We start from the raw sequence: 14,327 nt of genomic DNA on the forward strand, positions 1-14,327 counted from the left end.
ATTATCTTCCCAAAGGACACTTCAGCATCTTTAAGGGTTCGTTAAGGAGCTTTCTCCACCTGAAAGGTCGTCTCTTGAACATGTATTTAATCCTGCCGCCACAATTCTCAAGGTATACAGAACAGATTGACCTACAACAATCAGCCACAACATTAAAACCACCTGCCTAATACCGTGTACATCCCGCTTGAGCTGCTAAAACAGCTTTGATTAGTAAAACCATTGGCACAGAGCCTCTGGAGGTGTCCATGGATCAAGTTTGTTCCTGAACATCCCATAGAGTCTCAGTTTGATTACAATCTGGGGATTTCAGGAACTTAGGTAAACAACTCGAGCTCTTGGTTGTGTTCCTCGAGTTGTTCCTCAAAAGTTTTTGCAGTTGGTGCTTCGTCTGCAGCAGTGTTTAGGTTGGTGCTGAAGCAACATCCATATCAGTGGTTTTAATGTGGATCGTTAACAATATTAATCATGTCCACAGTACAAGTTCCTAACACAGCATATCCAGTCTTAAATGTCCCCTGAGTTCAACATGAAGTGAGTAAACCCCAGTCCAATTACTTTAAATTACACTAATTTGCAGCATCTTATAATCAGGTTAAAGTGCCTGTATTTGATCATATGTATAAATAAAAGCAAATACGTTCAACTACAGTGAAAAATATGTGGCCCAAATCACAACCTCACTGCAAGTGGTGAGATTTAATTCTTTTATAATTTAATATTTTACAATTTTATCTTTTTTTCATGGCAGAACACATGATTCTTTTCAGCTGCTCTCTGCTGGAGGGATTTTTCTGCTATGTCCTCCACTTTAAGCTTACCTTTTTTGGCATTTTCATCAATGTTCGGTACCATATTGATGCTCTCGTTGCTTCTCCCATCTCTATGAAGTGTCACAATCTAATTTATTACCTGTTCAGGCAAAGTTTTACGACGTGGGGCCATTCTACTTTAAACACAGCCTTGACCTAAGCTAAAAACTTCTGTGATGTTCACAGGTTCTTTTACTGCCTTCTTAATATAGTTTGCTTTTGCAGGAAATTATATGTGCAGCACTTTTGTTTAAGTGGTCTGTAGTCATGCTTATTACAGTGGCCACTGGTGTACTCACCTTAGTTGCTTTGAGATTGTGTTTCAGGAGCCAGTATTTTCAATGAGGTCATCCAAGGTGTTTATTTTTAATGAAATATGAGCTCCAGTGCCCTGAGCTTCAACTTAAACATAATGTTTTACAATCACTGTAAGATATTAAAGAATTTAACACTTTAATAATAATATTGCACGGGAGCATACTCAGTTGAGCTGAAGAGAAGAAAAGATGCACAAAACAAATAAATTAGCTTTAAACTCTTGAAACCACTCTGCATGAAAAATTCATGCAATTATATGGCTATAGAAGAAAATAAGATGCACTAACATAAACATCATAGTGTCTCATGATATTAAAATTCAAACTAGTCCTTGTCTTTGGAGGAAAATAGAGACTGTATATATATTTTTTACTAACTTGTACAATACTGATCTGCATTCAGAGCAACCTATTATTTTGCAGGTTATAATTTTATGCAGAGAAAATAGATTTAAAAAAATCAAAACATAAACGGAAAATAGTATTTAGCAGGTAAGCAGAAATTTAGAACAGTCAGAAAAATTTTGTGGCATGAATTTACTGAATGAACCTAACTTCAATGCCGATATAAAAACTGTAAGAATTTTGGAATATTATTCTGAAGATTACAATTTTATCCAGAGAAAATATCCACAGAATTAACTTATGAAGGGAAAATAATATTAATAATAAAAAATAGAAATACTTTATTGATCCCCAAGGGAAAATTCTGTGAATTTCAATGAAACTTAATTAATTTAGAATTAAACAGATAAGCAGTAGCTTAGAACAGACAGGAAAATCCCGTGACATGAATTTACAGAACCAGTCAATTTCATGCAGATAAAATCAAGCTATAAAGGAAAAAAAAATATCTAAAGAAAATAATAGAAATTGAAATAATACTTTATTGATACCCAAAGGGAAATTCTGTGAATTAAAATTGAAATTAATTTAGAACCAAACAGGTAGTAGTAGTTTAGAACAGACGGGAAAATCTTGTTACATGAATTTACTAGATTAATATAACGATATAATTTTGTAAGTTGGTTCTGTTGTCTTCCGCAAAATGTGTCACTTCCGCCACCTAGTGTGTTTTTCCGGAAACACATGAGGCGTGACAGGTGACCTCGCCTGTTTACATCTGCCAATGAACACGTGGCACCCTACATCTGAGGCCCTCATTGGCCAGTATGATAGCGATTTGGGCGGGGACTCTGTCGTGGAGGACCAATAGTGTGAGGGATGTAAATTCCGTTTGAAAATTTCCCGGGAAATCTGAGTTTCGCGGGAGGGCTCTTGAGCGCGTAAACCGTATCCCTTCATTCATCAGGCCGTTTCCTGAAGCCATTTCCAGACGGGGGAAACGAGAGTTGCGCTACTTTTTAATCCGTTGCATCTGCCTAAATGCACCTTCAGGAGGAAAAATACTTGACAAAAGTCGATAGTTCAGACACTCGTCTTCACTTTGGTCTGATTATTTTTGTCACTATCGCGGCGGATTAGCGGCCATACGGGCTCGAAAGTTGAGAGACAAGAAAGGGGTTACCCCGAATACGCAAGATGAGAAGAGGGATCTCCTCGGCTCCGGACAAAGTGATTTTAGCGGGGGTTGGGGGCTCTCCTCTGGACAATAATATCATTTTAACCACACTGTCGGATCGGTTAAACCCCGGACAGTCGAACGCGACGTATATCCAAATAATAACCACCCCACCGCCTTGCAACGTTACACAGACATCCAGTGTGTGTTTATCCGAGCCTCAGGTCAACAACATTTACACAACTCCACAACAAGCTGCAGCCAACGGAGCCGGACAACGACCCGCTCTGGGGAGACCTCCGGTAATCACACAGCCCGGTTTGGACGTGTTCAGCTCCGCCACAGACACGACAAAGTGTTAGCCTGCTAAGCTAGCCGAGCTTGTTGTTCGGGCAGCTAACGTTAGCTACTTAGCCAGGGCATTCCCACGACTCAACCTAGCGAGGTGGCTAACTAAATACCGCTAGCTAAGTTGCCCAAGTGGGCTGGTGAAGAGTTTTGTTGACTGCAGGGAGCCACGAGGCGAGTTTAAGTTAGTTTAGAGGCATGCAGGGCTGCCAGCTAGTAGCCTGCTAGCTAACTTCGTGGTGCTTTTGCTTCACCTTTGCAGCCAGATGGAAATATTGGTAAGAGATGAGTAACGTTAGCGCTGGCCTAGTGGCTGCTGTTGGTGTCTTAATTTGGGGGTTGGAGGGGGGGGATTGTTGGACTGCTGCTTCTTAGTTAGCTCATTTTTTAGCTTTTTTTTTTTTAACAAGACACGAGCAGCGAAACTTGTAAAGACAAGCAGTTAAAGAGAAATAGCTTCAGGTCAGTGTTGGACTGCTCGGTGGATATTTGTCTCTCTGGAGATGCAACTTGGATGAAGCTTGTAAATGTGTGTTAGCTTTCCAGGCTAGTGGCTGTAATGCTGATCAGAGGACAACATTACTCGGCTGTGACCTTTTTTTAAAAAAAAAAATTCTGCACAAGTGTTGTCTGTCCTGCTGTTGTGTGAATAAAGTGACGCTGTGGAGCCTTTTCAAGTAAAGTGAAACCCGAGTTTGTGCTTTAGTGCTGATTGCACGTTTCCTGTATTCTCATCATGCACAAACCACACAGAATAGTTTGAGCAGCGTTCAGGGTGAGGTTTTGTTCCTGGCTATTCATCTTTCATGAACCAAAGCAGACTCAGTATCTCAGGCTGAAGCCATGAGCAGGCAGTGGGGTGCAGGGAGCTGCTGGCTGATATAAAATGGCTGACACTTTGACTGTCAACAGAGGGCATATTATTCCTTCACTGGTTCCTGCTAGATCCAGCAAGATAAAGTAGTCAGGATGGGTTACAGTGTTGGTTAATATTACCTAGAGGTGAACTGATTTGTGCCCTGAAAGAGTAGCTGGAGGGAAATTCAGTGTAGCTGGATACTGGTGTTGGTGTGTCACTCAAAGGCGCTAAAGCAGGGTGGGATTTGACCAACACGATGCCATGAAACAGTGGGAAATATTCTGTTTTTGGCTGAAAAAACTGCAAAAAATGGATTCCTGCATGGTTATGTGAAGAAATATGCTGCTATAGAGATGCATGTTGGCTTAAATATGGTGTTAAATAGGGAGAAAATGTTTGATTTTATACTTGGACTTCCTCAAACTATTCAAATAATGTGGTAGGTGCATGTTATGTTATTCCATAAGTTGACAGAAACACTGTCCAGCTAGAATTCTTGAATATTAACTACAACATGTCAGGAACACCGAAGTAACTCGATGTGATTAGTGAGTTTCTTCTTTCTTCTCATGTCTTAACCTGACATCAGAATAACTTGAGATTCACTTTAGTTATGGGATTTATTCTTATTTCTATACTTTTATTGGTTTTCTTTGCCATGACTGTGCAGCATGTGGATCAAACTCGAGGGTGTGACTCAGTCTTGAGGTATTTGGGTTTGTCTTGGCCAATCAGTTTGAAGAAAAGCAAGAAGTCACAGTTGCTGTCTCTATACTACGTCATCACATGTATGACAGTGTATGAAACTGCCATAATTTCACTGCACTTTTAGCATTTTGATGTCAAATTTTATTTGTCGTGACAGATTTTATGACCGTTCTGAGGTGAAATAATGCTGTGCTTAATAAAACCGAAATGGATAAAACTGGAGACAATATTCTCCTTTCAGATTTAGCGATCAAAACAAACCCAACAATGGAATATTCTCACTGTGTGTGCTGCCTTTTATTAGACCGTTTATAGAATCTTTAACCTCTTGTTCTTTTCAATGTTTAGTCATTTTGCTGTACCAGGCAACACTTTAGAGACGCTGAGGAGGAAAAAATCACAGTTCTGATGTGTTATTGCTCATGAGACATGACTTCAGGGATTGCTGATAGCAGCCAACTACTATATCTGCCGTTAACATTTATTTTTGTTTCCTCTAAGGCCAAAAGGCGGTTGGCGCTCGATGATTCAGACCACCAGTACCAGTCAGAACCAGCCAGAACTCCACGAGGCCGAGGAGGCAGCTCAGCGGCCAACGGGGCTCGGTTAAAGACACCCAGAAGTAAGAAGCAGACGGCTACGAGAGGCCTTCGGACATCCTGTTTGTACAGTTAATCCAGAATTTTACAGTTTTATATACAGGAACAGTCTTGATGCACTTTGTTTGTCAGGTTGTCATATTGAACAGAGCTGTTGATGAGCATAAATGTTTTTGCAGCTTAATTTTCTTTCTGCTTTTGATCAGGGGAGGTTATGCATTTATATATGTAATGACAAAAGGCCTAGAACATTAATTATCTCAGAAATATACCTCAGCACTGTAGACCTCTCAATAGGTAAATGTCTTTAACACATGGCAGTTTTGTCATTAGTCATCAAAGAGTAAAAATATAAGTCATGAGTAGAAATTTCCTGATTTGATTTCCCAAATTAAATATCACAATATGTATGGAACTGTATACGTATATATGGAACATATATATATATATGGAACTGAAATATGAAATGCACTCTAATATCCAAAAGGTTCATAAAAATAACAATATGAAACATTTGGTTCCCAGCTATTTTACATTATTCATTCATCAACAAAAAGGGCATCTGTTTAGATGTTTCCTGATTTTTCTGTTAACTTTCAACATGAGTTCCCCGTGTGATCCAGCAGACAATCCTTCAAACTTAAAAAAGAGTCTGTGCATGAGTTGTTATGCTCAGGATATAAAGCTACTGCAGTGGTGTGATAAGCTGACTTGTTGATTTTAGTAATTGGACGGTGTTGGAGGGTGAGACGCTGCAGAGGACAGAAGCCGCTCGACTAACTCAACACGTGACATGAATGTTATCAGCTGGAGGTTGTTAAAGCTGACTTCAACCTGACCTGTAGTGTACCAGTGTAGCCGGTTATGACTCATTAAGTCATTTCCCTCTTTCTGGACTAGAAAAACTTAAGCTTTCCAAACATGCTTCAATAAGCCAACCAATAAATGCGATGCAGCACAACAATGGCACAACAAGTGTCTTGAGATGGACAGAGAGTTGATTCTACGTCTTTATGACCCAGATACAACACGAAACTGAATGTAATTCTCATTCAGGTAGATGTTTTTGCAAAGTTGTAGCATGAGATTTGTTAAAATATACATTTGTACATATTGACAATTAGTGAGATAACTTCAGGTTTAGTTGAAAGTTTTCAGAGCTACAATGGTGATTCTTACATCTGTACATCTCCATGGTGACTTATGCTCTTAATATTATTAGTAGTAGCTTTATTGTCTTTATGTTGAGATTGGACAACAATATAAAGAAAATTGGATAGTGCTCCTAAGGCATAAACAGTTAAGACTATTGATCGAAAAAAAAAACTATTTAAGACAAAGCATTACAATTAAATAAAAAATATTAGTAATAGTATATAAAATTAGAAACAAACCATAACTTCTTAGAAGATCCAGTATGGATAGTGAGAGTTTTCAGACTTTATAAACATTTTTCTTTCCCAAATGAGCACAGATATGAGAGCTATTGATTCTCAGCAGAGGAAACTTCTCTTTCTTGCTTTGTTTTTTCTGCTTGACTACAAGAAACAACAAAACCATTTCATTACTTCTATAGGACGTTTTACATCAATATAGTCCAAAGACAGAGGTGGTAAAGCACCAATGTCTTGTACTTCTTGGTCACCTTTTAGAAGAGTTGTGATTAAGCCTGTTTATAAGTTTAAATAGTGTTTTTGACACCAACATTCTGCTGCAGCTGAAGGAAAAAGGCAAAAAATTGTCTTACACGCTATAAGAACAGGCTACATCTAAGCAACATATTTAATAGAATAGACCATTATAATTATAGTCAGATCTACTCATGCTTTAATGATGGGGCAGTGATTTGGTGTGTAAATGCTATTATTAAAGCATTTACACAGTTGGCTCATTTGTTTTTAGCTTCTTTCATGACTTTGCCTGCAGCAGCTCTGTTGCTTTTATTCTTTATTAAATGTTTAAATTCCTTATGTTAGTTTAGGACTTTACTTTGTTCTTCTTGTGAGAAATATGACTCCAGACCTGCTCCTGCCCCTTTTATGTGAACACATTGGTAGCGAGGTTCAGGAATCCTGAGTCGACCAGACCTCTGCTCAAATCTTTCTCGTACCGAGGAAGCCACACTTTGCTTGACTTCCTTTTGTGAAACAAGGAATGTTTTAGTCAAAATTAAATATCAAGCAGAACACTTTAGCATTCTCTTTTATTTTTCTGTTCTTTCTTCTTTTCATCCAATGTAGCGCCCAAATCTCCTCCAGAGAAGACGCGATATGACACATCTTTGGGCCTGTTAACGAAAAAGTTTGTCGACCTTCTTGCTCAGTCTTCTGACGGTGTTCTGGACCTAAATCTTGCTGCTGAAACCTTACAGGTAAATTTATCTCCAAAGAGAACACCTTAACCGCAGGTATCGCTTTGGAGCACAGAAAATGTTGGAAATACTGTCAGGGATTGTGTCTGGTGGTTAATTTAGTCATTGATATTATACAGGAGATTTACAATCCCTCACAGACCTTGAAATTGTGTTGCATTACACACATGAGGCGAAACTTCTGGTACTTTTTCTGTCTATTTTTGGACATATACACACACTGCAAGATTTAATATTAAGATTATCTTGTCAGAAGAAGCAATGCACTTCTTATGTGATATCATGGAGAAGCAGATGTGCTTAAAATGGTGCAATAGTACTTTACAGTGAGGAACAAACAAAAGCGAGTGAATCTGGGAAAAAATTGAGACTTCTGGTGAGAACTGGAGGTGAATTTTTAACTAATATCTGTGGCTAATGTTAGCTTTAAGGCCTAGAATATTAGTCCTTGTTTGGCATTGTTTGGATGCTAGCATGAGATTTGTACCCATCCTTGCTTTAACTAAGAAATGTCAAACATGTTTGCGATTATTGGGGTGTCTTTGAGTCTATGAGCATTTTGGGAGGTTTAAGGCACGATCTACTTATATGTTATTTCTTTTCTACTTTTTATTCACTGCATTTCTTATGTCATTTTGCTTTTCTGAGCAATATCTGGCACAAGAATTTCCTTTGTGATTAGTTTTATCTGATCTTATCTGTAACCTCTCATGTTGCAAAATAATCTGAGGCAAACATCGACTCGGGTCAAGATCCCAGTTTGGATTTCTCTTGGATTGTTCAGAGGGGTAAAATGGAGGTAAACCAGCCCAAAAGTCACTTAAATGGCTAACTATCTCGACTTGTATTCTCTGCTTCCAGGTACAGAAAAGACGCCTTTATGATATCACCAATGTGCTAGAAGGAATCCACCTCATCAAGAAGAAATCGAAGAATAACATTCAGTGGATGTAAGCGGTCGTTCGCTCCCTCTACATCACGTAAATGATCAGTTTTAGTCGACCTGTGGGCTCAGTCACACACTGAAATTGATCCTCTGGCAATCAGACTAGACATTTATGTCGTCTGTGAAAAATTAAAGAATATAATGTGATGGATTGATCTCCAGGTCTCCTCCGTCTTTCCTTCAGCTGAAGTCACAAGAGGTTTTATAGCTGTGCTACTCTCAGTCTGCTTGTGTTCTCATTATTAATTTAACTGCTTTAAAGTTCCCTTCATTCATTATGATGGGGTTGACCAAAGTTTGAATGTTAATAAAAATATTTTAGCCAAATCAGTCACTTACCCTGTCTACAATTGAGTCTCGTATCAAATTAACTATGAGAAAGCCTTTTATTTAGGGTTGTTTCTGCTCTAAAATAGAATAGAATTTGGTTTCAGTTTGTCAGTGCATTTACACAATCTGACATTTTTAAAAGTACAGTAAGAAGTGTGCAAAAATAAAATATATCACCTAGTAGAAAAAAAATAGTATGTGAAGTGTATCTATGAAATATGGAAATAGATTATTCTTTTAAAATTATTTGCACATGTACAAAAAAGCATGGCTTAAATAGTGCAAAAATTACATGTAAGGTGCAGTTGTATCTAAACACAAATAGTTTCAGTACATGCATACAAGGTGCACAAGGTGAAGTGTGTGTTTGGTAGAGTTCAGTTCTCTTAAGGCTCTTTTATAGTCTCACTTCATAAGACGTAGGATTAGGGAAACCTAGGAATGCTTTTTCCTATTGAAAAGTAAACTCCCACATATGTTTCAGTCACAGTATTCCTCTGCAGCTTATAGTGAAGATAGTCCCTACATATTGCAAACTAAATCTGTGTTCTACCAGCTCAAATAGAAATTGCAACTGCAGAAAACTGACATCAGACCAGAAGTTTTTTGCACTGTTGAAGCCAAGTCAAATATTTGAAACGATGAACACGAGGTACCGGAATAGTTGCCTGAACTAGCACTGAATCTGTTCCAATTCTCACCCTCACAGGGGCTGCAGTCTGCTGGAGGTAGAGGGAACACTGACCCAGAGACAAAGACTGACGGCTGAAGTTTCTGCACTCGGTGAAGAAGAGCAGAAACTCGAGCAGCTGATCCAGAGATGCAGCCTGGATATGAGGCACATGAGCGATTTGGCAGGCAACCAGAAATATCCTTTTTTGGATACCAAAAGTTAAAATGACTTCTAGGTACTTTAGTGAGCAGGGTTTCATAATCCATTTGGTAAATATTATCAAACTGATGGATAAGTTTGAAAATTGCTCATATAGAGGGTTGATTATATGTAATTATATGTAGATTATTTTTAACAGTGAACTGTCAAAATTGTAAAGCAATTCATGTAGTTTTTATTCCCGGAACATGTTGCATATAGTTGTATGCTCAGTATTAACATGTGCTTCACTGACGTGGGATACCGTTCTATTTCTTTAACCCTTCTGTCTCCACATATTCTTATGTAACATACCAAGACATCAAACAGCTGGGAAACCTCCGAGATCAGACTGTGATTGTCGTCAAAGCGCCCACAGACACCAAACTGGAAGTTCCAGATCCTGATGAGGTTTGTACACCTGGGATAAGCCTGGTCCTATGCTAAAATTATATATTTTTTTTCCAATGTAGATTCTTATTAAAGTTAGTTTTTAGTCCAGGGCTAGGCTGGATATGTGTCTGAGAAAATGGATTTGTCATTGTTGTCCTAATGAACTTCTGCGTTTTGCTGATTTGTCATCTGACCCGTGGCTTACTCTCCTCTTAAAGAAGCAGTTTTATATCTGGTTAAATTGACTGCTGATTGTACCCAGGGAGAATATGCATTATTCAATCTCTAAAACAAGTGTAGCTGTGGGTCTGGAACACAGATTGCATCACAAGGCATTTTCCTGTAACCATATAAGAACACTGCAAATTTGCAGTCTTTACAAATGCTCATTTTGGAATATTTTAAGAGGTCAAATATGAGTTGGCTTTAAAGTATTGAATTTATCTTTCTATTTGTACTGATGGTCATTAAAGTAACTGTCTTTAATGTAGTGTCATTCCCAGCTGATGCACATGTCCAGGAACACCAGTGCGTATCTTTTGACACTGGAAAAGAGACTTGATGTTTGTTATCTTTCACTGGAACAGTCCATCTTTGTAGTCAAGGTGAAGCCTATCAGTTTCTCTAATTTTGACTTTTCAAAAATGTTTTCCTCCCTCCAGAGTTTGTCCATCCACCTAACCAGCACCAAGGGTCCGATAGAAGTCCTGCTGTGTCCAGACGAGGAGAACGACCCCAGGAGTCCAATAAAAAACGGAAACACAGATATTAATGGGAACTCGCCTTTCCTCAAAGTAGTTCAAGGTTTGTTTCAGATGGATATCTGAGTGCAGCAATATTTTACATGTGGAGGTTTAATTTACTTTGCTTTATTTTATCCTCAGTTTATTGTGGCTTACACTAGACAGCATATCTGATGTTGAATTCTGAATAAGGTAGTCAAGGTGACATTTTTTTAAAAGCATCTTAGCTCTTGTACACAGTTTAAAACTATTAATAACTTTATTTAAGTAGTAGTCTTTAAAAATAGAGTTTACAAAGAGCTTTACAGACAGAACAATAGAGGAAAGAAGGAGAAGCAGAAGGAGAATGATCAGGGAGGCACAAGTAGAAAAACAGAGTTAAGCCTGGTAAAAGATTTACTTAATAAATCACACAACACCACCACGAAGAACAAGAAAAGAACCAGAAATGCCATATTCAAGTAATGAAAATGAATAAGTGGAATAAAAGAAAATAGAAAGTAAAGTCATAAAGACAAGGCTCGAAGCAATAATAGTAATAGTAAATAAATGAAATAATTAAGTAAATAGATATAGGGTAAAACAAAATACAACAAATGATAATGAAATGGACAACATCACATCCTTGTTGTCTTTCTCTGACAGTATTTACGGTGTTCAGCTCAGAGTTGTTAAGGTGAATTTAGCTGTTGGTTTGTGATGTACTGAACCTTCTCATGGACAACCGCGGTGCAAAAAGACACTAATCAGGCTGAAAAACTGTTAATCCAGACTATATTTAATGAACGGCTTGCTTGTGTCCATTCTATGTGGCTGTGTAGAGATAGTAACCGGTAGTCTGTGTTTCCCTCCACAGATCCCAGCTGCACAGCTCCTGCTCCGACTCCCTTCCTCTCTCCACCTCCCTCTTCCTCAGCCGTCTCCGTCACCACTCTCTCCCCCATCTCGTCCCCGTACACCAGCCTCCTCCAGCAGACAGAAGATCAGATCCCTGCTTCTCTGGGGCCTTTCCTAAACCTCGGGCCTCCTCTTCTGGACCAAGATGATTACCTTCTAGGTTTGGGAGATGATCAGGGAATTAGCGACTTGTTTGATGCCTGTGACTTTGATAAGATGCCTTCACTGGGTCTGGATGATCTCCTGTGCAGCTAGCATTAGCTAAAGCACATAGCTGGGGATGAAACACTGAGGGCTTTTTCTGTGTCAAAGGGGCTAAACACCATGTTCCCTCATGGTGTGAGTGATAAGTGGCCTGGTCAGTGTGAAGCCTTTACCGTCTTTATTTTAGTGGACGATGATTTACAGGTGGTTGGTGAAGTTTAAATGGGGACAGGAAGGTTGTCCACGCTCTCTGTAAGGTGATGCTGTACAGAGAGAACAACAAAGAGCTATAAGAAAAACTCCCCAACACCACCTGGCATTGCTGCGGTTCTGTGAGGTTTGATTTATCAGTACAATGATCCAAAGCCATCAGTAGAGCAGTGAAGTGTTGTTAAATCTGTAAGAATCCTGGTTAAATCTGTCCTCTGATGCATCTCCCATCAGCTGTACAGAATCATCCAGGTAAACCTTAGGAAGTGTTAATGCCAGGTGTTGTCAGGACGAGATTCTGAAGGGTTTTTTACTGTTTTCATTCAACACCAATGATCTGTGATTGAAGGCTCATACTGCTGACTGTTAAATAGAAATCTTTTGTGTGCAAATGTAGAACATTTTAGAAATTAAAGGAACTATAAAAAGACAACAGGACGATTGTTGTGCACGGCACTCATGACTCGGTTACGGTTTGGTCAGGCAGACAGACTGGTCACCTGTTGGGTTGCTTGTTACATATCTGGCCTTCTGATTCTAAAGTTAGAGTATTCATACTGTATACATTTAGGCGTTCCTCCATATTGAAACTTAGCATGGAAGAATGTTCTGGACTACAAATTTAAACTGTAAAATGGCATCAAAAAATAACAGGAGTGTGTACTCTCAATGCTCTTAAACATCAGTCTGTCATTAAATGCAAATTTTCACAGTGCAATGATGAATACAAAAAGAAGTGACGCCTGGCCTCACATAACCCAGAAACTTTTTAGTTGCTAACAGAGAAAAGCCATCACTTCTTGGGTAATGTGGGGTTTTGCTGAACCACCGGATGTTTAATTCTGGCCTGTTCAGATGTGATGCACAAAAAAAAAAAAATAATAATAATAAATCTTCTCCAACTCTTATTGATACTTTGTGAATTCAGGACTCCATCTGTTGCTGCTTCTTACCTGTCGGTTCCACCTTCATCAGCAGAAATCGCCATAACCCAACTTCTAACACCTCCTCTGACTGTGCTGTGCAGTTAAACTGTGATCAGAAAGCACTGACTCGCTCATGCACACTGAATATTCAGTGAAAGCAGTTTTGGTGAGTCTTTTTAGATTCAGTAACTGTTGAATTTTAATGGATTTTAATACTGTAGAAATAGCTGACATCAAGGACCTGATAGCCACTAAATGAGACTTCAACATGTAATAAAAATAAGATTCGAATACATAACTGAATTCAGTGCAACCAAGCTTTGGTATCATGTGTTTAGAGCCACTTAATTTGAAAACAGTGAAGCTGAAATAGAAGCTGAAGGGATGTGATGAGCGCAATCACAATTGACTTCTAAACGCGTATCATTACATCCCAGACGCAAACGTCTTGCCTGAAGCCTGGCTTTTAGAGATCACAGGTGATATTGCTGCTGTTATTGTTGACTTTTCCCCTGATTTGATTGATGTGCGCTTGAGTAATTTGCGTGTGCGAGTGATGTCCGATCAAGCTTGCTAAAGAGTGAGCCTGTCATGTGTAAATTGATGTGTAGTTTTCTAATTTTTCCAGTGCACAAGGTACTGTAGGCTACCTCTCACTTAACGTTGGACAGTAGTAGTAGGGCGTAGAGGTAAAAGCCGTAGTGTGGATGAGTCCTTTTGTCATAGAAATGACCCTTTGTATTATTTAGCGGTGATGTTGAATATTACATCACACTTTTGTCTCTTTCATGCATGCGAGATTCCACTCTGGTAATGAGAAAACCATTGCTCACAGACCGGTTTAGATCTGAATATTGGGGTGCACATTGGGTAGAAAAGTGGACAAATATATTGCAATATATTTTTGGTTTGTTTTTATTTTTAGCTATTTTCAATAAGTTATTTAGTTCTTTTGTTTTTGTTCAAATACAGAGCTTCTCTTAGACCCCTGATAATGCACGTGTTTCCATGCAGCCATTCATCCAGTTTTCTAATCTGTCCTTTGCTGGTCATCAGGAGACTCTGCTCTGTCTGCATTCATAACTGAACCAGGATCAGTGATTTGGTTGTCGTCTGCTTTGCTTTTGTGACACTGTGTGTCAAAGTGTGTTTTGTTTTTGGAATGTTGATTGAGAGTGTGATGCTTTTTAGAAAATATTTCTGCCATTTTCACTTTCACAGAGAGAACTGAAAACAAACCATTGAAGTTAAAAATAACTTCAACCGCTTGT

The 14,327-nt window shown here is 38.7% G+C and overlaps 1 protein-coding gene across 4 annotated transcripts; it reads left to right on the top strand.

The window, feature by feature from the left end:
• Positions 1–2,414: 2,414 nt before the first annotated feature.
• On the top strand, positions 2,415–13,044 carry LOC111572932 (transcription factor E2F3). 4 transcript variants are annotated; one of them, XM_023276825.3, is made up of 8 exons: positions 2,415–2,953; positions 5,068–5,227; positions 7,406–7,536; positions 8,398–8,486; positions 9,522–9,680; positions 9,980–10,094; positions 10,739–10,880; positions 11,676–13,044. In XM_023276825.3, exons 1-8 carry the CDS (start codon positions 2,672–2,674, stop codon positions 11,969–11,971), a joined length of 1,374 nt encoding a protein of 457 aa, XP_023132593.1. In that variant the 5' UTR covers positions 2,415–2,671; the 3' UTR covers positions 11,972–13,044. The 4 variants fall into 4 exon arrangements, with proteins under 4 accessions (XP_023132593.1, XP_023132594.1, XP_023132595.1 ...); XM_023276826.3 differs by having other exon boundaries at positions 2,417–2,953; positions 5,068–5,188; XM_023276827.3 differs by lacking the exon at positions 2,415–2,953 and adding an exon at positions 3,103–3,277.
• Positions 13,045–14,327: the final 1,283 nt, after the last annotated feature.

The sequence above is a fragment of the Amphiprion ocellaris genome, chromosome 9, assembly GCF_022539595.1.
Source record: "Amphiprion ocellaris isolate individual 3 ecotype Okinawa chromosome 9, ASM2253959v1, whole genome shotgun sequence".
Taxonomy (NCBI): domain Eukaryota; kingdom Metazoa; phylum Chordata; class Actinopteri; family Pomacentridae; genus Amphiprion; species Amphiprion ocellaris.